Consider the following 25,172-nt stretch of genomic DNA (forward strand, 5'->3'; position numbering starts at 1 on the left):
ACCTGTAGTTTCGAGAACCTCAGACCATTCAGGAAGTTGTTGTTGTATGATACCTAGAAGTGCCACAGCTCAGAGACCACTAGATTATGTTCCTCCTTGATCTAGATATGAATATGTTAAAACATTCTTCTCTGGAAACTTTGTTACTCAAAATTTGTATTTGCAGTTGTATAAAATCTTGTACATTATTCATGCTTGGCAACATGTCTCTTCCAGGAGTGCAAAGGTATTTTCCCTAAGTACAGATTATCTTTTCACTAGAAGTTGTTTAGATGTCCAGAGGGAGTTGCCCTCACCCCATAGACAGGATGAGCTACAGAAAGGGGAGTGTACTGGAGGAATGCAGCCGCCTGCTGGAGCTATATAGACGCCTTCCAGCTACTCGCTTTTAGTGTAGGACCAGGAGCTGCTCTCTGCTCCACACTGAACCTCCAGGTGAGTGCTTCTTTATTGTCAGGATTTCTTCTCACTTTATAGTTCTACTGCTTTTTAAACTTGAGGCGACAAGAAGTTTGCTATATTTGATAATTGTCTAATACTATGTTAAATTAGATTTTCTGGAGCAGCTTTAATAGTATAAACAATGAGCCAATTTTGTTTAAAGAGTTTAGATTGTCTACTAAAAAGCAGATGTGTTAGACTGAAATTATAAACTATTTTCTGCTTCTTTATATTGTTATTGTTGCAGTAATTGTGATTATTATTCATGGCCACATAACGGAGCTAATACTTTTTTCTGTACAAATAGTCTATTCATTCCAATTAGTTTTCCTGCATTTTTATTAGTTCATGTACAAACAGGAATGTTAAAAAAAGTCCAGTCTTGTAGGGAGCCAATGTGTGTAACTGCGATCTTTATGCAAATAAGTTTTCAAACACCTCGTCCCTCCTCCCACCACCAGCTTAATATATAGTAGAGTCCCAAGACGTTAAAAATCACCTTGCACTTAGACATAGAAGTGAAACTGAGAGCAAAGCTATAGCTACACATTGTTTGCCATGGCAAATATTCAGTTTACTAATGTCGCCCTGTATGTAAATACCCTGGTCAAGGTAACTTGTTGGTGCCCCACTTGGTAATCTGCACCTGCACCCAGGGTACATGCTATGATTGCCCCTCTTAGTTGCTGTACTTTTTCTAGTGTACTGGGACAACCACCTATGTCTTTAATGGTAGAAGTCCCAATTATCATATATTTCCTAGATAATGATCTATTGAGTAGATCCTTAATGTACTTTTATTATCCTTACGTCACATTATGTTACATTTTAGTATTTGCACAATACAGGATGTGTTCCAGTAGTCTGGGGAATCTTGTATGAACCTGCAACTCTCTTGCACCTTAGACATCACTGGGACACTCACAGGCAAGGGAGAAGAATATCGTGCCTAGAAATGTAAAATCCACTAGAGCAGTACATTAAGGATTTTTCATGTTTTGGGTTATTCATCATGATGGACAGTTAAACAAAATTCCTTCATGTCCATGCTTAGATAGCGGATGGAATTTCCTACCGCTGAGTCATGTGACCTGCTGTGGCTTCTTTTTCGGAGTGTGACTGTGTTTTTAAACACCCTTGTCTTTTCCTGAGCCGCTTCTTGTATTTCAGGCTATAGAAAGGCGATGGCTATATGCATGGTGCATCAAAGCCTTCCTGTTTAAATAGGTTTTTTTGTTCAGTTTTTAAGTACGAAAGTAAGAAAACAGAGAAGGTGGGGGTCTGCAGTATAGTAAAGTGCAGTCTGCTGTTGAAAAAAGGAGGGTAAAAGGAGATATTTTTAATAAGCAGTAAAGTAGATGGTAATTATACAGATCTAATACATATGTTACAAAACAATACCTATCATATATGATTTATGCTGCGGGTTCAGAATAGTTGACATGATGCAGGTTCTATATGCATTGTAAAGTTAGAGCTGTGCCCACCCACCACCCCACCTTTACAGAAACCAATTGCTACCAGTTCCTTTCCCCACCTCCATGAAGTAACAAGGAATCCTATGGATAAGTCTAAGTGTATAAATAGCATAAATACTATACTGATCATTACAGCAAAATAATATTTATTACCGAAACAGAATGCAAGTGTCCTGAGCTTTCCCAGGTGGGATTTAAAGGGGATGCACCAAGTAGTAACTTTATCCCCTATCGACATGATATGGATGACAATTTGACTGTGGTGGTTCTCCTACTGGAATCCGACCCATCAGGTGAACAGACCCCTAGAATCATTGTCCATTCTAACTAAGCAGCAGGGCCAGGAACATCCCCGTTCCATCCAATACTATGGGAGCACCAGATATTGCTCTCTCCAGCTCTCCCAGTCACTGTCTATGAGAGTGCTAAAAATAGCCAAGCACTCCCACAATATTCAATGGCATGGCAAGGTAAATGTTGAACTGGTCACTTAATTCATATAGTCCATTAGGTTGATCTGGGCACGTCCCAGCAGCCAGACCCTGACAAACATATCCTGCAAATAGGGGTAACAATAACAAAAATACTTAGTACAACTCCTTCAAGGATTTTACAACACCTTATAGTTGTCTACACTGGAAACAGTTTTAATTACCTGAGCTTTCTGACTTCATTCCTGTCAAACTAAAGCTAACAAGCTTACAGGTTGTTCTATAGATCCATGAAAGGGGGTCTGTCCACAGCCTCTGTGGGACCATACTGCACTTAAAGACAACCTGTCAGGGCAATTCGTGACACTAAACCACTCACTAAACCTGACACTAAAGCAGTCACATTATAGACCAGTGATTTAGTGCCCCAAATCGAACTGCATGAGGTTCTTACATGGGCGCAATGAAAAAAAATCTTTTATACTTACCTTCCCTCCGACTTCCCTGGGCATGCATGGAGGGTAAAGCGCATACACAATGAAGATGGAGTATTATGTTGGCTTCACAGCATCCCAAGGAAAGGTGCATGCTGGGCACAGCTATAGATGTCAATCTGATGTATCTCATCGAACTTTCATCTAGGTAAGTATAAATGTTTCTTTTTTTTACATGGGGCCCATGCAGAGACCCGATACAGGACAATATGGGACCCTAAACCACAGGTCCATATGTGCCTGTAGTTCGTTTAGGGTCTCTTTAAGTGTGTCTGTGCTTTTCTACCTAGACACACTGTTATGCTACATGTACACATACATATAGGCAGGCATACATCTATCGTGCATTGGGTCCTTTTTTCTATCGCACAAATCTTGCTGTAGTTTGCACAGGGATGGACGTTTGTGGCTCAAGGATTAATGATTTGGTGCACAGTCGAAAATTATCTGCACTAACTCCATAATTATGATGTTAATGATGGTGGAATAGGAAGTGTCCGATTCCTGTCGAAAAAATTGGAAAAGCACCAATATTGTGGCGCCAAAATGTAATAAATGTGGTGCAACAGGTGCAGCAAGGGGAAAAAAATTTGCCAGTTTTCCATCTGAAAGTCAAAAATTAGTGTGCCCAATTTTTGAGCCATGTAAAGTAAGATCATGGTCAGGGACAGGCAGGAGGTCGAGACAGGAAGCATAGGATCAGAGTCCGGAACGAAGCAATAGGTCAGAACAGGCAGCACGGAATCGGAGTCAATAACGGAAACGGGGTTACAACAGGAAATCGCAGATTAAACACAGGGCATAGGTAACAAGCTTTCTCACTGGCTATGAGGCACATAGATCCGGTGGGGTGTGCAGGGAAAGACCGGCTTATCAAGGATTTTGTGAATGGCCAGCACCAATCAATGGTGCACTGGCCCTTTAAATCTTCGAGAGCCGACATGTGCGTACCCTAGGAGGCGGGGACGGATGTGCACGACTGCCGGAGTCGGAACGGGGACAGGTGAGTCGGACTGCCAGGAGCCTGGAGCACAGAGAGGGGCACGGGTGAGCCCGCGACCCAAGTCATGGGTCGCAGGAACACCTGTGACACCTTTTGGAGCCTGTGTTTACGGGCAGTCATATGTCATTGGCACGTGAATCAGTGTGCTACCATACAGCGTCACGGGTAGGGAACAAGTTAGCTGCATCTAAATCACAATTGGCTAACCCACAGCAATTGAGAGTTTCAGCATAATAAATGGAATTTCAATAAATATCATATCGACAAGTTGCATAAAAAATTGACTAAATGGTTTACATTGCATCTTGACAATTCTTAGTACAGATTTCCAGCCTAAGATAGTCCAATTTTTGAGGTGATGTGGGATTTTAGATGGTTGAGGCTACTTATAACCCTCTGATCTTTACATTCAGGAATCTTGAAGTGTATTCTGTAATTAAAGTTGTTTCTGAGGAGGACTTGTGACTACAAGAAACAATTCCTATACATACATATACAGATAAGGAAAAACTGATGTTATATCAAAAACCTTTAATGTACTGTAGAATATTTTACTAGAGGAGTGGTTGGGAGAATGCTTCTAAAATATGCCTTAGGGGCAGAGAATTTATCTGCATACCAGAAGTAGTAATAGCCCTATTATAGCTGTGCTCCTGCCTGCAGCTGGTTTTTATGTACTGATATTGAGCAATAGGTATATCCACGATTTACATGCAAACTCGAGCCAACATGATGGCAATGCAGCTCTGGCCCCACACATGTCACTTTCAATAAAAGGTGATAGCTGAGATCTCTGCAAGGTCGGATGTAGATTTAGATTTTGACACAGAAGTTCTGCCCTGGAATTACTATGAGTTACCGTATGTGCCAATGATTAGGAGTGGCGCACGATATGCCAGTCCTAATACATCAGCCCAATAGTACTCACAGTATATAAGGAAAAATATAATATATCTTAATTTATGTTATCCTACATGTTATCTCTGCCATAATAGCAGATGAGTTTCACTTGTGAAAGTTCCTCTATGTAGTTGTTGAAAACTGAAACAAATAGTGAAAGAGTTGCACAACTCTCTATAATACAAGGATTAAGCCTTAATTACATAAAGCGGGAAATCCCTTTCACAGAAGAAGCTGTGCAATAATGTGAAATTACTGACTTATTGTAGGTCATTTCGGAGAGAACTACAAGGGATAACATTGTCACAGTGTACAGATCTCCATTGAGCCTGGCTATACATCGGAGGCTGGCAGAGCTACAGAGGCAACAATGAAGAAAGTCGGGATACTTGTTTTACTATGTGTCCTACAAGTCACACATTCATCTAGAGACTCTCTAGTAAAGCTTATAAACAATGGATACGAGGATATTATCATTGCAATAAACCCAAAGATTCCTGAAAACAGCAATATCATTGACAATATAAAAGTAAGTCATCAATTTTCCTTTTATACATAGAATATACAGTATACATCACATATTTGTGCACATATTTTGCATTTATACATCAATTCGGAATGGTCTATGGTTATAATAATAGCATTTTCTTTCTATTTATAGAAAATGGTAACAGATGCTTCATCCTATATGTTGCAAGCTACAGAAAACAGACTCTATATTAGAAGTGCAAAAATTCTAATCCCCAATACCTGGTCCAGTAACAGTATATACGGAAGACCAAAAACAGAGTCTTATGATAAGGTAAGTCACATACAGAGGAATATCAGGTGATCAAATGTATCAGAAAATTTGCTGGAATCCCCAGTAGTATCACGGAATATGTAACACTTTGTCAGCAAGCAGAGGTATAGGAAACCTGGTCCATATAATGAAGTCCTGCATGTAGTAAAGGACATTGGTCCAGATATATTATTGTCTTGGCACCAGTTTGCACTAAAGAAAAGGTGTTTGGAGCTTGAACATGTATTTATTATGTGTTTGTGCCACTATTGTTTCGTGATTGCATTTTGTCCAACACTTTTGAAAACTGTATGTTCCTAGTTTGCGCCAAATTCACAATTGTGTCGCAACTGCATGAACCAAAGTGCACTAAAATAAAACAAAAAGTGTCACATCTTGAAAACAGACCAATTAACAGTGGCCAACAGACTTATTAAAGGAAACCTACCATTTCAAATTGTCAGTGTAAGCTGTAAACACTGAGCACCAGCTCACGGTGAGCTGGTGCCGGTGCTTAGTTTCGTTAGTGTTATAAACCGCGGTATCGCGGTTTTAACACTTTTTAAACTTTATAGCAGAAACTGCCGCAGAAATGCCGCAGAAATGCCGCAGGCGTTGCGCGCGCACGGTCGCGTGCAGCGCCGAAGCAGCTTCTGCTATAAAGTTTAAAAAGTGTTAAAACCGCGATACCGCGGTTTATAACACTAACGAAACTAAGCACCGGCACCAGCTCACCCTGAGCTGGTGCTCGGTGTTTACAGCTTACACCGACAATTTGAAATGGTAGGTTTCCTTTAAGAGCAGGCAACATTATTAAATAATGTAGCGCAAAGTACACATTAGTGAGGCAAAATGCACTAAGGCTACATTCACATAAATGTATGGGGGATGTATATATGGCATATATACGTCCCCCATACACCGCAATGGCCTCACGGCGCCGTATGTGACCAGTGCAGTGCAGCACACATGCGGTACCATACTGTTCCATAGCCCGTAGAAAGATAGGACATGTACTATCTTTCTCAACCTCCTCCTCTCCCCGGTGCCAATGTATGCCCGCCTACGGTATGGCAGACATACATCGTGTGAATGTAGCCTTAGGCAGATTGCACCAGTTTTCATTTATATGGACCAATGTGTTGGGTCTTTGATGCAATAAATGATATTTTTCTAAGCTCCATGCTAATCTTTTGCTTGTTCTTCTTTTATCAAAGGCTGATATTATCATAGCCGACCCTTTCATTTATGGAGATTTTCCTTACACACTGCAATATGGTGGCTGTGGAGAGAGAGGAAAATACATACATCTTACACCAAATTTTATGCTGAATGACAAAGTACTACGGATATATGGACCCAGAGGTAAAGAAACAAAATATTATATCAAAGCTGAAATCTCAGGCTTTTTATGCTCCTCTAGGATAAAGGGAAAATGAGAACTATAAGGTTCCATTTACACTTTGTATGTGAAAAACTGCATGTTAGATGGTTACCAAAGGGGTTTACTGATCTATCCCATGGGTAGGTCTAAAATTTCAGATTGGTGGGGGTGCATCACCCAGCACCCCTACAGATCAGCTGTTCTTAGATGATACACAGCACAAGGAACATGTGGTGGACCGAGTGACTGAAGGTTCCTACCTTTTGGATAAAAAATAACTGATCTGCAGTAACCAGATCTGACCACTACACAGAGAACAGAGCCGTCTGCTTCCTCTATCATTCTCTGTTTAGCAGCTGCTGAGAACAACTGATCTGTGGGGGTGTTTGGCTTTTGCATACACCAATCTGATATTGAAAACCTATGTTTGGATTACATTATCAATATTTGTAGCGTGGAAGACCACTTTAAGAGTGATGGGGTGAGATAAACCACATTGATTAAGATCTCTATGAGATGTCCATGTGCATTAGTGTAGATGTGCACTAGAGGTTACACCAGTAAACTTCTGCACGCTTCTAAGCCTCATCCACATATATAAGAAAGCTTCCAATAAGTCAAAATTGCTGATGGTAATGAGGCTTATGCCAAAAAAAAATGCTACTAATATTTGTATCAAAACTAATATTATGTGGACTTGTATGGATTATAATGTGTATGTATGTGCAGAATATGTGTGGGTGGATAAGCTCTCATGGTTTTTGGTAATGCAGTAAATAACTTAGAATAGTCCCTTGTGGTTACCCCTGTGTGAGTACTGCATGTTGTCCCGTCATGGGAGTGTGTGAAAATGTACTTTCACTTCTTTATCTATTCCCTTCCACTGTTATCAGTCTTAACCAGAATATTGGCTGCATGCGCTATAAGTAGAAAAACACTGGAAATTAAAATGTTACATATTAACAAAATGTCTATGACCTTGAAATAGATGACAATAGATAAATTACGGAAAGTGACAGGATTCGTGGGCTGGAAATTACTGGGAATTCATATGACAGGTTACAGCAATATCATTTTTAAAAGTTTTTTTTGGTATTTTTTATTAATGAAAGAGATAAAAGTAGTGCCTTTTTTAATTGGACCTCAGGATTCTACAGTTTCCGATGTGGTTCCATAATAGGTCATAGCAGTCATCAGGAAATAGAAGTGAGATCCACTATATTTATAGGAAATAAGTGATTTATTTAATCAAGTGATGTAAATACGTAGGAAGGAATTCATTATTGCTCCTGTGCCCGAAAAAGGCAGATTTGCGCAAAAAAAAAAAACCACCTTCCGACACATTTAAGCTTTCAGACCATTTTATGGCTGTTTTCCAAAGGGGTGTGGCTTTGTGAAAGGGCGTGGTTTTGGGGTTTTGGAGGGTCTTGGTCATATAGCAATTAGTCAAAAAATTAAAGGAAATCAATCATTTGAAAAAACAACTAGAAATACTCACTTTTGCTCCTCTTTAAGTTGGTGTTCTTCGTTAAGCTTGACACGTTAGGATCACCAAGAAAAAAAAACTTATAATTAGCAGGTGGGAAAAGATGTCCAGTGCTCCAGGCTGCTAAATATGCATGGGGCGTGCATAATTAGCAGCCCGAAGCGCCGGACATCTTGTCCCCGTGCTCTGGCCTGCTAATAGTTTCGATGCCAGAGTGGAACAAATAATTTGAAGGATCAAATGCAGGATAAAACACTCAACATTCAATGAATTTGGTGGAGTGTTATGACCTATTATGGAAGCACACCTGAATCCTTGAGTGTTTTTACTCTCCCACTTCAAACCCACAAGCTGAGGGGCAGGGTTGCTTGGTGCAGATCCCCTTTAATGTATCTTTTCTTTTCATAGGGAGAGTGTTTGTTCATGAATGGGCTCACCTTAGATGGGGAGTTTTTGATGAATACAATGATGATATTCCCTTCTATATCAGCAAACTGGGCAAGGTTGAAGCAACAAGGTAATAAGATGGAACATAGATGTAAACGTTGAAGTGAATACTTTTTATATGATAAAAAAAAAAAAAAAACGCCCCAAAACATAAAGGGGTATGTTATCAGAATTTATGTACAGACTCAGGTTTTGGGGATTGGGCTCTCAGACATCATCAAAGTGATCTTTTATACATCATATTATTTTGTCTGGATGTCCCTGTTATGCAGTCCTGTACGTGACTGTTCTTGGGAGGTTAATGTTGCTACAAACATTGTCTCAGTTCATCTGAGGTGAAGTGAGAAGATAAGAAATCTCTGCCAATCCCAGGTAGGGGAAATACGTATACATATCAGTAACTTCCTTGATTTATAGTTTGGTGTATAAAATGTAATCTCACAGTAAACATAACAGCTATTTCCATGTACAATATAATTTCTCAATATCCTTACATAGGGCACATCCATTTTTATTATCCATAACATTACAACCATATCAAACCAAACATATGGCCACATGTAGGTTTCACTCAGGTCTCCAAAAAAGACTTTATTGAAACAAACAAACGTAGGAAGAATCAGCTCCATAAGGTTCACAACCTGGAACTTCAGAGCACAAAGAACTTCTTTGTCCAGCTCCAAGGAAATCCAAGTATCCAAGTATGGAGAAAACGACAATGCAGACAAAGCGTACATATTTCAATAAATCTTTACTCAGCAAATATTTATTCCAAAACATATAGACTTTGTTTTTATAAAGTGTCTTAAGGTCTACTCTGTCTTTAGTACCTTTATACCTTATGTCAGGTTTTGTTCCCCATTTGATTTTTTCACATATCCCACAGTGTGTATTTGCTCCATTTTAAATTAGGGAACATTGTATTTTATTACATATTTTGTTTTTAAAGAGGTTTTCTCACCAACAGGATTGGGCTATCCTGCTGATCGGTGGGGGTTTCAGTGATGAGACAACCACAGATCACAAGAACAGGGTGTCCAGTGGGTTCTGACCCCTCGATCTCACCCCTCGTCACTTCCCGAGATGAGTGGAGCAGAGCACATACTCGGCAATCTCCAACAGCTCCTTAGAGATCATTGGAGCAGAACGGACATCCGCGGCCATCTGCTCCATTCATCTACCTCGTTACCTCGTACCCCATCAAAGCCCCCCATTCTTGTGATCTGTGGTGTCTCATCAATAAATCTCCCCAACTGTTCAGTAAGTTAGGCCTTATCCTGTGGATAGGGCCTAACATGTGTGCTGAGGAAAACCCCTTTAACACACATTGGTGTAATTTATGAACCCGAAGATAACATCCCATAAGCTTACATTCTGGGAGGGGGGACTCTGCCTTAGGACTCTTGTTATGTCACTGTATTGAATTACCGTCTCAAACAACTAACAGGTTATTATTTTTTTATATTTCAGGTGTCCCTTGGCCTTGGGAGGACTAAATAAAGTGGACATTTGCGGTGCAAGAGGATGTAAAAAAGTAGACTGTCAAGTAGACCTAACAACTGGGCTCTTTGAATCGGATTGTGCATTTTATCCGAATGTGGACCGAGAAGTCCATGAATCTGTTATGTATGGACAAGCACTGGAACCTGTAAGCACTCAAACTAAATTGCTTTATTGTTACTCTCTGACTTAATGCCAGGGTTAGGAAGCCAAGTATGGAAATGTACCTTTTTATTCAGTTATTAAGTGAATGGACTTAGCTAGTATAGCAGACAAGGGCGATACTGTTTAAAAAAGAAAAAATATGACTTTTTGCTAAGCTCATAGAAACTCCACCCAAAATAATATTTATATGTAGGCGTTACAATATTTTAACAAAATCATTAAAGTAAACTGTAGATTTTATGGGTAATCTGTAGACAGTATAGTATGTAGAAAAAGAAGATCTGAACAGTTTGTACACAGTGGCCGACGTTTATAGAAAATAGTGCAAAATGCAGAGTGTGCATTGTGCGCCAGATTCATGAAATGTGTCGTATGATCTTCATGTATCTGGCGCCCCCTGCACTGCTCCGACAGAATGCACCGATTTTTTTCTGGTGCATTTTGTTCATGCTGTAGAATAGTGATGGAGACAGAATTTTGGTTCACGGTCCGACTCTGCACTGGAACGCCCCTTTTGGTGCACATTCTTTCTGTCTTGCTGGACACAGTGTAGCTGCAACACAAAACTGGTGCAGACACTTCTTCAATACATGTGCAAGCAGTTTGCATGTTCTTTCTTGTTATGACAGAAAAATGGCGAAAAAGGCTTTAATAAATGTGGCCCATTGTCTAATCTGCAGGCAGCATGTTATAGAACATAAGGAGCTGAGCAGATTGTACATTAGTTATGGGAAGTCTGGCTCTTTATAATGAGCAACACTCTCTATAAAAAGCCCACTCTTCTGGCTCCTAAACACCTCCCTATGTAATAAATTGTTTTCAGGCAGCCACCACCCATATTTGCTCCACTTGGAACCCAAACTTTTCGGGTTAAAAGGGGATGTGGTCACATAATAGGAGCGGGGCTAAGTGAGCCGTTGCCTCTCAGGGAAGACTCAGCTCATTCACCGGAAAGAGCCGCCTCTTTGTGCCGGCTCCTTTGTGAATGACCTATCACTATTGTACATAGGGGGTCATTTACTAAGGGCCCGATTCGCGTTTTCCCAACGTGTTACCCGAATATTTCCGAGTTGCGCCGATTTTCCATGAATTGCCCTGGGTTTTTGGCGCACACGATCGGATTGTGGCGCATCGGTGCTGGCATGCACGCAACGGAAATTGGGGGGCGTGGCCGAACGAAAACCCGACGGATTCGGAAAAACCGCTGCATTTAAAACAAAAAATTGGTTGCACGGGCCATACTCATATGCACCAGGAAGAGATCAGTGAACTCCGACGCAACTCGGCGGACCTCGGCGCAGCAGCGACACCTGGTGGACATCGGGCGTAGGACCTTCATGAATCGCCGGAAGACCCGAACGCTCGTCCGAGAAGCGCTGGACCGCGAATGGACCGGGTAAGTAAATGTGCCCCATAGTGTTCTGTATGCAAGCAGGATGTTATAGAGCAGAAGGGGCTGAGAGGATGATAGATATTGTGATATCTGCAGGTACCATTGTACAAAGCAGTAGGAGCTGAGCAATCTGTTTAGCTCCTTCACTCTATAACTTGATACCTACAGATTACACGTTTTAAAGTAACATGTTTTAGGAAAAACATATAAAGATTTGCTTGAATTTGAAAAACAATACATTTTTTAGGCATTTTTGAAGAAAAACAGCATTAAATGACACAAAACCTGCTCAGTTTTGAGGAAATAAATATCCATAGTTTTTTTTTTATCCTGTAGTAAACTTTTCACGACTATTTGGCATGAATGCATTCATCTCTCTTAATTTATATTTTTTCAGGTGCATGCATTCTGCAATGCAAAATCTCATAATAAAGAAGCTCCAAATCAACAGAATAGATTATGTAACCAGAAAAGCACATGGGAAGTGATAATGGACTCTCCTGATATAAAGGCATCTGTTCCATTAACCGACACTAACATTCCCGGCCCTACTTTCGCCCTATTGCAGTACAAGGACAGAGTAGTCACATTGGTTCTTGATGTTTCTGGAAGTATGAGTCAGGTAAGTTCATATTTTTATCAATTTATTATGGGGGGGGGGATTTATCATGTACTGGCACAGTCCCACCGGATGAGCTGGATATATTGAAAGGCTCCAGCCTCCTGAAATATCTGGCTGGCAGCTGTGCCAGGGACCGTAACTCACATTCCACCACTGTGCAAGGCCCCCTTCACGCTCCTCCACGTCACTTTTCTTGCACAGAAGCTCTTGTAAACCCCTCCATTGTCTCTATGTATGATGGTTTATCTGTTCAACTAGTTTTGAAGGTGGCTACATCATGATAATGTACAATTCACAGCCAAAAATGGTTTGTTTTCATCACAGCTATACGTAAAAAGGATCCTATTCATACAGTGAGGTGTCTCACAAATCAAAAATGTGATGGATCACTTACAGAATTTATAATTTATATAATGTCCCATTTTTATCACAACAAAGACATATACAGCTATAGAATCAATATATACCGTAAGTGGAAGGATGGAATAGCCAGTAGCCTTTGTTCTCCCTTGCTACCTCTCAGGGGCAAGTTTGTTGAGACATTTGTGACCGAAACTTAACTAATAGATAGAGTAATTGAATACTCATGTACCAAATGTACCAAAGTCCTAAATAAAACTAGTATCTCCTGATGGGTAGAAAAGATACTAAAAGTGTTGAACATATGTACCGGCCACAAAAGTGAAAACGGACGTGAAAGGACTTTTGGGGGCCAATGGCATAATTAAACACAATATTCATATTCATAATGAATCATAATGCCCATGGAAATATGGTCCTGTGAGAAGCATGCACAGTCAATGCTATCCTGCGCAAAAGTATACATAATGAATGCCATCATGCATAAGGTAGCAAGATATGAATAAATCTGAACTGACAAGATATGTGTACAACGCACCAGATTACTGGAGGGTAAGGAGTAAAAAAGAAATAGGCCGATGGCCCTATATAGCAGCGTTGTGGAGCCACAGTGCAATGACCGCTCAGAGGATCAGCCTTGTTTAGTACAAGCGGGCTAGCTTTAAATAAAAAAGAGAAAGGGCAGACCGGAGGAGAAAGCAGCATGCAGCTGGCCACACCAACCACTTGCCCGGTCGCACCAATTATGAAGCACTTCTGGTTTGCTTCGTTGCTATAGGAAAGCACCCCAGCTGGGACGGAGAGGAAGAGAGACAACGCAGGAACCTATATGTAAGTATAGATGTGAGTGGAAAAAATGGAATATGAAAATAAGTTTACAAGACGAGTAGCATAAGAATAATGGGAAAATGGAATACTGAAAATGATTAGCATAATAAAACTCATACATTTTAAAAATGGTCCCCTTTATAGTTTAGAAAAGCAGCAACCAGTAAAACATGTAGTAAGTCCCCATATAAAAAGTTCCACACATTTTAAGGAGGGTGGCAAGGAAGCAAGGAAGACAGACAGGACAGTGTGCCCTAAGCTCAGCCCTCTAAAGCTGTCACCTGCCTACTTGACTAACGTATCCTAAGTCGATACTGGACAACAACCAAGGCAGTCCCTCCGTATGTCAATGTGGAGACACAAATCAAGACAACCAAACAGAATTGGAGTCCAAAAGGGATAGTTAAGGGTATAAAAGCAGAGATCAATAACTAGAATAAATGATAGAGTAGCAATAACACACGGAAAGATTGGCAGCTGAGATATAACCTATAACCAGCCGCATCTGATGGGACTGGGCAGATATTTAAAGGAACTCCTGGACATGCCTCCAGCAGCATACTGGAGGAGCTGACCATCACACCAGAAACCCTCAATCAATCCGAACACAGAAGAAACCTATACCACAGTCCATGCACAGGAAACACATCAAAATTAACACCACCTGATCTGCCATCCACGGACAGAGGAACATCTTGGCATGGACGTTACACACGTAAAATTAATCAAAACTCCAATTTTATTATTCAATTTTATTATCCCCCCCAAAACAATGCAGTACTGAAAAAGTACATCATTTGTCTGTCCCATATCCAAACAATCCACTTTGTAACTAGCCAGAGGATTTTACTTTTGGATCATAGATGGTATTCGGGTGGGCTAGTAGTGCAGATATCAAGTTGGAGTGTTCCAATACTGGGCTGCCGGCTGGTATGGATCCTTTCTGGAGCATCTTTTGTTCCAATTCTTGAAATGTGGTTAAACTAAATATTAAAAGTATTATTTTACCAAATACAATACAAATGTGCAGTTCACTGATAACCCACATTCTTATCATATTCTCTTTCCACATCCTGCAGTTTGACCGCATTACCCGTCTCTACCAAGCGTCTGAGGTCTACATCATGCAAATTGTTGAATCAGGATCTTCTGTTGGAATTGTCACTTTTTCCAGTGATGCAAAAATTGAGTCTGAATTAGTTAAAATTGTTGACACCTTCCAGCGTGAAAAACTGAAGCAGCTTCTGCCAAAAGTAGCTAATGGTGGCACAAACATCTGTGCTGGTGTTCGCAAAGGATTTGAGGTACAGTGTATTCATGTAGTTGTCCTGATGTCAAATAAGGGATATTCAAAAATATTAAAATACAAAGATACTAATCTGCCCTTAGCATCAGTCAATAACCTATAAATTGTATGAACCACATAGTAGTCATTTTATTGCCATGTAATAACAAGGGATTTTCCAGAAACGTGATGACGCAACTGTAGGAGATCAGTAGGGTCTGACACCATCTACAATTATCTGCCTTTGTGGTCAAAGTTGTGGTCACAAACATTTTCTTTTTGCTCCTGATTTAGGTAAACAAAAAAACTGATAGCAGTACATATGGCACAGAAATAGTACTGCTAACTGATGGTGAGGACACCGCCATCAGCAGTTGCTTTGAAGAAGTTAAGGCGAGCGGTGCCATTATTCATACCATTGCTCTGGGAGACAAAGCGGATAAAGGATTAGAGCAATTAGCTGATTTAACAGGTATTTTACAACATCTTATACAACGAGGCTAGAAGTGTGGCTACAGAAATTGGCCTGAAGTGCAGCAAAATCTTGTAATTTGTATTTTTGTGTGCATCAATTTTAAGACAAAATATTTCATTTGGGGCTAGTTTTTATAAAAAGGGGTATAGCTTCAACAGTAAAGGGTTTGTGACCTAAATAAGCCATTGTGGCACATTTATCATACATTGGCTCTAAGTGTGCCAGCGTATAATGGTGCCCCTCTCTGAGCCTCCTGATAAATCCTTCAGGGTACAAACCCTTATAAATGTGGCTCGTAGTTTTCCAAAAGCCCTTATTAGGCTACCTAAAGAGGACCTGTCACCTGAAAAAAATCTCTCTAGGAGCACTTACTAAAGTAAGCAGCTCCCTATCCCTACCCCACTAATAGCAATAATAAACTGCTAGCTTTATTGGAACATACCAATAAGTTAGGAAACACTGCACTACATAGCCGCCTGAACCCTAGACCAAACTTACAGCAGTTTGTCGTATTCATGAGGGGGCAGTCCGAGGTGCTCCCCTCTCCACATCTTCTCCCCGGACCTCTCTCACACCATATGTCGGCGGTGACTGCCAGGCTTCATGCTGCAGTCTTCGCCTCCTCGGACCGCCTCCTCATGAATACGCTGGACCACTGTAAACTTGGACCGTTGTTCAAATGGCTATGTACTGCAGTTTGCTAGCTTTATCGGTATGTTCCAATAAAGCTAGCAATATAACACTCCTATAACTGGCATAGGGCTAGGGAGCTGTTTATTTTAGTAAGTGCTCTTAGATTGATTATTTTTGGTGACAGGTCCTCTTTAAAGGACACCTGTCATCAGGTCTCTGTAACTAATTCTGTCGATACTACCTGTTGGAGCAGCTCGCAAGGATTCCATCCCAGCCTTTATCTATGTCAATTCATACATTAATCATTCTAAAATCATCTAATGATGCCTAATTAAATGTAATTTGTCCACAGGTGGCTTAAAACTTTTTGCATCTGATAAAGTTGATGCAAATGGTTTGATTGACTCATTCAGTGGGATACAATCAGGGAGTGGAGATGTTTTACAGCAATCTATTCAGGTAAGCAAAAATGGTCAGCTTCCATGTCAATATAAGGTTAGGTGCACATAAAAAATAATGGCAATGCCCTATCCATGGCATGACTGTCACCAGTGACATCCAAGACGGATGTGATCCCGATTTGATACTTGATATAAAAAGTTTTAGCTTCAGAGACCTATGTCCACTAGAGGATCTTATGGATCTCTGGTCAACCACCACAACCGTGGTGCTACTGCAAGGGTTGTTTGTAATTATAGGGCTTGGTTGGTTGTAGAAAACGTCTGTACATAGATGACAAGTAGATTTTACAGGACTCCAACAGAATTTAATGTTGTATTTTAAATATTTTTTCTCCTAAACAGATTGAAAGTACAGCAACCACAATCCAACCAAACAAATGTCTGGCTGGAAAAGTCACCATCGATAGTACAGTGGGCAATGACACGTTCTTCTTAGTGACTTGGAGTTATATAATACCAAGTATTGAATTAAAAGATCCAAAAGGGAAAGAATATAAGAACGCCCAATTTGTCAGTGATATTGTCTCAAAATCTTCTCGTCTTACAATCCCAGGCACAGCAGAGGTAACTATTTGTAATTTTTATTTTTTTATCTTGTTTTTAGATGTAACTTGTCCTTGAGTGTTTAAGACTCTACATTAGCACGTACACCTACTAGACCTACCTAAAGAAATGGACATGTAGAGATAAGATATAATGGAAAGATTTGCAACTGTTCTGTTCAATTCTTGCAAATCCCAGAAAGGATTCTTCTTATAGAAACAATAACTAAGGTATAAAACTAGGTATAAGCACCTGGCCAATAAGGAGCCATCTGCTGGGATTCCTACCGATCATGAAAATGAGGACCCCCAAGAGTCCCATGTGAATCAACCAATCAGCAGTATGTAAATGCTTTATCTTATAATAGTCCAGACATCTAACAATGTTTGTAAATTTTATCATAGGTTGGAGATTGGGAATACAATCTGTGTAATACTCAATCAGTAGAACAAGTTCTTGGTCTGACAGTAAATTCGCGAGCAGCCAATCCGGATGTGCCCCCTATCGTGGCCGAAACATATATGAACGCTGACACGAACATCTTCCCTTCTCCGATGATTGTATATGCAACAGTCACTCAAGGACTTGCTCCAGTTTTGGGAGTGAAAGTTACTGCATTTATTGAGCCACAGAATGGCAAAGTGATAACACTGCCGCTACTGGACAATGGTGCAGGTAAGTTGTCGTAATGCAGTATCTTTCCACTAATGCCTATTATAAAATATTTGACAGGTCATAAATTTTCTTAATATTTGATGCTAATATTTTTTTTGCTAAAGATGAAAAGGCATCCAACATAAAGGAAAATGTCATGTTCTTCTTTTATATTTTTGAATTCTTGTGGAAATCGCATTTCGTTTTGGTTTAAGTTGCATAAAAAAATTGCCACAAAAACAGTTTCTTTAAAATAAAAATGTAAGTGTGAGTGAAACTACCTAAAGTCATTCACCACTGGTAGTAGTTTAACATGAAGATCCAAAGCCCTAAGTCAAACTTTGTAACAGGTTCCACCACCAAAAGAAATTTAAATCCTAGTTGGTCATTGCTGAACCATAAATTAAACTAAAATTTATTACAAAATGCACTCTTCTTCACATTCATAGAGCTCAGATATTTTTTTTATTTGCTTTTCCCTGCTGACAATATGGTTTTCCAAAAATAGTAGCATTTTACCATCTACTGGTTATGTGTAGTAGTACAGGAATATTTTATTTTTTTAATATAAAAAAATATATTGTTTTACAATTTAAATTTGAACTTAAATTATTAATTTAATAATAAAAGTTATGATGCAGTTTTACATTTTACTTTCATACATTTAAATAAACTATTTTTTTTTTAAAGGTGCTGATATTATCAAGAATGATGGCATATATACCAGATTCTTTACTGACTTTAATGGAAATGGCAGATACAACCTAAAAGTACATGTACAGAGTCAAGATAGTGACGGCAAAGCCAACATTCCAAAAAGCCGGGCATTATACCTCCCTGGTTATGTAGAAAACGGTACAATGATCTTTATGTGACTATTACTGGAATTATTATTATTAAATAACCTGTTGAGACCGTTAAATAAATCCTCTCTTTTAACAGGTACCTTGGTTGAGAACCCACCAAAACCAAAAGTTACAATCGATGATCTGAATTTGGGAAATTTTAGCCGTACATCTTCAGGCGGTGCTTTTGTAGTGTCAAATGTGCCATCAGGACCTTTACCAGATCTCTTTAAGCCTAGTAGAATCATGGATTTAAAAGCATTCATTCAGGATCTAAAAGTAAGATTGACGTGGACAGCAACTGGTGATGATGCGGATAAAGGAAATGGTACGTCACAATTGTCATGACATAGAAGCAAGTTATTGTCATCTGATTTATGATGTGCATATTTTACCAACTATGTACCTATCGCTGCAAACCCCTTTGCTACGACATTATCTCTCAGCTGCCTGGTGTGTTCCTAGGTTTTCATGATGCTGTATGTTCACTAATGTTCTCTAACAAACTTCTGATGCTTTCACATAACAACCCACTGTAGTATCTGTTCTTGTATCTGGATTCAAAATAGCATACAAAGGTGTACCTACCTACCATGTACTACTTGTAAATCCAGTTGAAGATCTGTTAAATAGACTTGGAGCAGGACACCAAATGTAGATTAGAAAATTACTCATATGGCTGTAAACAGTTTTGTTCCCTTGAAATCAAAAATGATATAACCTATGACCCTAATAAATATTAATGCGGGGGCCTTTATAGGCAAACATTGCATATTTGTATGTGTCTTACAGGTGGTATAATTTGTGTATAAAAAATAACCACACATTTTTTCATAGACTATAACTGATTTTTGGACATCTTTTGGTCAGTACTGATACCCCAAACATAACATGCACTGTTATATGGGTAGAGAAGAAAATGTCCCACCAGTGTCTTGGCACAGGAACAGATAAAAAAAAAGCCTGTCTTTCCTAAAATAAGATACTGGGCACTTAATAGGTTGACAATTTCTGTTGAAATTGGTTGACATGTCAGCAGAAATAATATAATTAATAACTACCAGTATGTTATCATGCAGAATAACCCCTTGCAGATCACATTTCTTCCCAGCCCCAACTTTGAAACGAGATTTTAATTTGTTATATAAACTCGTGGAAACGGAGAACTCGGCACTGAAGTCAAGCTCTCCCTAACTGCTGACCGTTCTGCATCCAGGGACATCATAAAAGTCCTAAAGTCTGGTGGATGATGTGAAACACAGTAGAGGGGGTATACAGACATTTTACATCTTAGTTCACATTTGATTTTCTGGATAATGCCATCACATTGGGCCTTGAAAGAAACAGGATCTGGAAGGTGTTAATCTCCTTCACAACATACTGATAATGGTTTATTGGGTAAATTTCTGCTGACAGGTTCCCTTTAATGATTTTAATTTGGGGTGCAGCCGTTTCCACATACACCTGTGGGATATTTTAAAGGGATGGTTGCCCTCATGTTCTCAGTACAGATCTGATAAACTAATGGTTAATTATATAATATTAAGTATGAACAGTCTTTTAAGTAACGTGTAGTAATAATATAACACAAAATGTATAAAGGAGTTAAGAAATATATTGGTCAGGGAGTTCTCCTTATGAAGACTTTGCCAGTTTAGACCGCCTTGCAGGTGTGTGGAGACTTATAGCCATTGATGCTCCACTAGAGGATTCTGGGAAATATGCAAATAAAATTTATCTTGAAGAAATGTATGAAATACACTTTGAAAATGATCCGTTTGATCATGCTGTGCATTTTTCATTTCTTAGCTTCCAGATACGATTTACGAATGAGTCTGAACAGCGAGGCGCTTGTGGAGAACTTTGACAATGGGACAGCAGTCAATATTTCCAGTCTTGCACCAGCGATCGCAGGATCAGCAGAGGAATTCAGTTTCACTCCTCAAGACATCGCTCTTAAAAATGGCACTGTAATTTATTTTGGCTTAGTTGCTATAGACGAGGCAGGACAAAAGTCAGAGCCATCAAATGTGGCGAGGGCGGCTCTGTTCATACCAACACCAGCGGCCAAACCAGCACCAACGGTCAAACCAGGAAATTCGGCCAACAGCATATTGGGATCTGGGAACACTTTCATTTTGACTCTTGTGCTGACAATACTCGCTTATCATCTCTGAAGCACAATGTGAATATATTAAAACAAGATTTTGGACTGAAGCCACGTACAATGGGCCTGTTTATAAAAATGTGATTTAGATATACTGGTTAGAAATGACAACCAGTGCAAAGACAATGGGGCACATTTATCACAGTGTCAAATGCTGAATGAAAAAAGAGACGTTACACCGTCTACTAGTTGACTTATTTTTTGAAAAAAAGCAATAACTTTTGGCACATATTCATATTTTTGGCACAACTTAGACAGCGACCCCATGCCAATACAACTTTTAAAAAATTTTTTTAATAGGTCTATAATATAGAAGACCCTATGTCCTGCAGAACTACGTGCATGTAGACTGTATGGAGTCCTTGCAGATCCTCACTAAGAAGCATCCACAAAATAGTCTGCAGTAACCTGCGTCCACATGCAGCCATGTTGTTCTTACCATTGTAATTCAGCGACACATGGGAATTGGTCTCTGGGATTCAGGAAATAAGACTTAAAAAATGAGAGGAAAAAAATTAAGAAACACTTGGATATGTAAGACGTTTTAGATGTTATATTGCCTCTCCATGTTTAGGTGAACATTGTCTTAGCCATAATTAGAAAACTGACAGTAGCAAACAATATTTTGAAATAACAATTAGATCAGTTTCCAAAATTTGGAGAATCAAGTTTCAAATTGTTTTAGAAAAATGTAATATTTTCTTTCTCAGTTTCTGTAGTGTCTATTAGAGTAGTGATCCACTGGACAGTTTTCTGTGCCTATTAAGGTACAGATATACATGTAAATGGACTCTGTCGCCAGAATTTACCCCATCAAACTACTTGCCCCCCCAGGTTGGGTATGAAACCTTTTTTAATTCCCTCTTTTAAGTGAAATCTCTCTCTTTATTTACCCATAAAAACAAATCACCTCCAAATCATGTCCAAATGAGCTGAGAAGAGTCATATATTGCCGGAGGTTAATCTCTTTAAGAGGTTGCAGGGGGGCGTTTCATTTAAGACACCCCTTCAGTATCTTCAGTTTTATAATACTTAGAAGGCTTGTGATTCTGGGAACTACAAAAGCCACAAGCCTTGTGTAATCTGAAAGATGAGATTCTTAGATGCTTTAGTAGCTAAAACATAAGGCAAGGGTATCTGAAATGAAACTCCCAATGCAGCTTTTAAAAGCTACTCATCTGAGGCGAAAATTGACTCGTCTGCTCATTTCCATTTGATTTTAGACAAGAGCTTTTATGGGTAATAGGGGCAAGATCTCAGATAAAAGAGGGAGTTCTAGAGATTTTCATACCCAACATGAGGGGGTTTTCTGTTTAAAGTGTAGAATCTGTTGGTACAATCCATTTAAGCATAATATTACTATTATTTATACTGGTTTATCACACTGTACAAAGAGCACTGGAAGTCAGTATCATATCATGAAATGATTAAAGATTTAGGGTACAAAGCTTTGATGTAAAATTTTATCATGTATAGATGTAGTATTGTTCACATGAGGTATATCAATGAGAGTATGTACAATTTACAGTTTTAACAAAGTCACATGGAACTTTTTGTTACATATAGAGAGGCTTTATAGTTGTTGTGTTGTCATTTTATTTGTGCAATTTTAAAGTGTGTTATTGCTCTGGAGTCTGCGCTTCATAGGCAGGACATAATCTCCTGGCACATGGAGAAAGTATAAATTGGCAATAAGTGAAATTCACTTTTCAACTAACTACATGTGTACATAGTGTACAAGCCATGAAAAAGTACACAGCCAGAAATTGAAACTTTTCCGCTCCTTATGCCACCTCCCACACCATGTGGTCAGGTATGGGCACAAGGTGGGCATTGCCAGAAAGGGGACACCCCATGGTGGTACATTAGCTATAGCCTGCACCACTTCTTGTAGTACAATTTTACGCCTGACACGGCATGTATAAAGGATTCTACAGTTTTCTGTAAAAAAGATGTATTGAAAAACCTTATGTAGGGGAATGGGAAGAAATCCATAATTGTATAGATCCAGAATCATCCAATACAGCAGCTTTTATAATGTGTATTCAGCTTATACTTCTATAGTAAATGACAAGTAAATGACAAAGGGTATCAAAGGAAGATACATACGTTTAGAACAGTCAATGAATACATCATTTCTAGGATAAAAAAACACAGATAAAATATATATTTTTATTACAAAGATTCATATTTTTGGAATGTGGTTTATTTTTTATATCTGTAAAATACCTCAAATAAATGTGAATAAATAAAAAGTTGCTGATTTTTCTAATGTTATTGATGTTCACAATCTAAAACTGTTATGGTCGACTTCTGGTTTGAAATCTCAAGGTCCGGAGACCCTTGTCCATACAGCTACTACCCATATCTCCTGCCAAATCATGAATGTGTTCCCTAAATGCACCATAGGCAGCTTATATACAAGAACACACAATCTGGTGCATTTTGCAACCCCCTCAGAATTGGAGGGGTTAACTGAAGTAGAAAAGGAGATGGTTCTTATTGGAGGAAAGCCACTTGGAAGAACAATCATGGATAAATCCAACAAGATCTGGGGTAGCAGAAAATGGCTTGTTGGATTTATCCAGGTTCCTTCCCTCCTCACTGCAAGTCCGCTACATCTTGTGGGGATAGCATCTGCTCAGGGGAAGCTTTTGCAAAGCTCCAGGGGATAAGGCATAGTGTAGTCAGAGACAATCCAGTTTCTGGGCAGGTGGCAATCCGGCAGCAGCCCAAAGGTCAGAGGCACATTCCGAGTACATGCCATAATTCAGGCAGCAAATAAGGATGAGAGTCAGCTGAAACCGGTGTAACAGTCCAGAGTATACCCCAGCCAGGACTATACCCGGGGTTAAAGTGGCTTAGCCCAGATTATTCCCCAGGGTATAATGTGGCCTAGGCCAGAGTATACCCCCATCTGTAATAGTGAGATATAGAATTACTTTTATCTACATTTTTGGGGGGATTCAGATCTGGGAAGTTAAGTAAGAATTCTAAATGTTTCCACACACATAACATCACTGTCAGGCTTCATTCACACATTGAGGTTTTTTGATGCAGTTTTGTAGCATGTGCGGATCTGAATGGGTGAGAACATATAATGGAGGTGCTGCTCCTATTATTTTTTCTCCACTCCTGGTATGGACATGAAAAAATGTTTTCTTTCCAAAAACCTCATTTTTATCTCGGCATTTACATTATCATTAGAGATGAGCGAGCACTAAAATGCTCGGTTACTCGTTATTCAAGACGAACTTTTCCCGATGCTCGAGTGCTCGTTTCGAGTAACGAGCCCCATTGAAGTCAATGGGAGACTCGAGCATTTTTCAAGGGGACCAAGGCTCTGCACAGGGAAGCTTGGCCAAACACCTGGGAACCTCAGAAAAGGATGGAAACACCACGGAAATGGACAGGAAACAGCAGGGGCAGCATGCATGGATGCCTCTGAGGCTGCTTAATCGCACCATTATGCCAAAATTATGGGCAACAGCATGGCCATGACAGAGTGACCGAATGAGGCTAGATAGCATTTAAAACATCCAATAATTGACCCTGACACTATAGGGGACGGCATGCAGAGGCAGCGGCAGCAGCGGCAGGCTAGAGAGTGGCATGGCAACATACCCTAAATGGACTCAGGCTTCAAACCAATGGGTGGCAGAGAGGAACCAAAGGAGGTGAGCAAGAAGCGCTCAAATAATATCGGTACATGATAAAAGTTTGCCAGTATATTTTGTGGATTACACAGCAGGGTGGCGACAAAGTTAACATGGAAGCCATGAAAACAATCCAAAATTCTGCCTGACACAGCTCGTTTGATAAGGGGACCATGTATGGAGGCAGTGAACTAGTAGTAGATTAAAGGTGCTGCAGTTAAAACTATGTTAGTTGGTTCTTGGCATGGAGCTGGCGCTCCGCTGCCAGACGAGCTTTTGCCAATCCAAGCCCCTGTCTCTAGGCTACTCCCCAAACAGCACTTCTAAGAACCTTTTGTATAAGATCAAGTGTAGTAGCGTTCTTATAAGTTTAGGATATGGCGGGTGAGGGGAATGTAAACAGATGCGCAAGAAGCGCTGAAATAATATCCGTAAATGGTAAAAGTTTGCCAGTATATTTTGAGGATTACACAGCAGGGTGGCGACAAAGTTAACAAGTTTGTTGTGGAAGCCATGAAAACAACCCAAAATTCTGCCTGACACAGCACGTTTGATAAGGCGGCCATGTATGGAGGCAGTGAACTAGTAGTAGATTAAAGGTGCTGCAGTTAAAACTATGTTAGTTGGTCCTTGGCATGGAGCTGGCGCTCCGCTGCCAGACGAGCTTTCGCCAATCCAAGCCCCTGTCTCTAGGCTACTCCCCAAACAGCACTTCTAAGAACCTTTTGTATAAGATCAAG

At 39.8% G+C, this 25,172-nt stretch overlaps 1 protein-coding gene across 1 annotated transcript; it reads left to right on the forward strand.

Moving 5' to 3' along the window:
• Nucleotides 1–315: 315 nt before the first annotated feature.
• On the forward strand, nucleotides 316–23,043 carry LOC140104859 (calcium-activated chloride channel regulator 1-like). The gene is made up of 15 exons (XM_072128608.1): nucleotides 316–435; nucleotides 5,017–5,276; nucleotides 5,409–5,549; nucleotides 6,746–6,893; nucleotides 8,807–8,915; nucleotides 10,316–10,493; nucleotides 12,301–12,525; nucleotides 14,793–15,017; nucleotides 15,293–15,470; nucleotides 16,459–16,565; nucleotides 16,910–17,131; nucleotides 17,515–17,785; nucleotides 18,455–18,619; nucleotides 18,707–18,937; nucleotides 20,419–23,043. Exons 2-15 carry the CDS (start codon nucleotides 5,118–5,120, stop codon nucleotides 20,784–20,786), a joined length of 2,727 nt encoding a protein of 908 aa, XP_071984709.1. The 5' UTR covers nucleotides 316–435; nucleotides 5,017–5,117; the 3' UTR covers nucleotides 20,787–23,043.
• Nucleotides 23,044–25,172: the final 2,129 nt, after the last annotated feature.

This window comes from Engystomops pustulosus, chromosome 10 (genome assembly GCF_040894005.1).
Source record: "Engystomops pustulosus chromosome 10, aEngPut4.maternal, whole genome shotgun sequence".
Taxonomy (NCBI): Eukaryota; Metazoa; Chordata; class Amphibia; order Anura; family Leptodactylidae; genus Engystomops; species Engystomops pustulosus.

Excerpts from the sequence above, each read along its gene's own strand:
- LOC140104859 (XM_072128608.1), top strand. The coding sequence starts at position 5,118 with ATGAAGAAAGTCGGGATACTTGTTTTACTATGTGTCCTACAAGTCACA. Across the intron at positions 5,277-5,408 it reads ATATCATTGACAATATAAAA|AAAATGGTAACAGATGCTTC; the intron begins GTAAGTCATCAA and ends TTCTATTTATAG. Across the intron at positions 15,471-16,458 it reads GCAATTAGCTGATTTAACAG|GTGGCTTAAAACTTTTTGCA; the intron begins GTATTTTACAAC and ends ATTTGTCCACAG.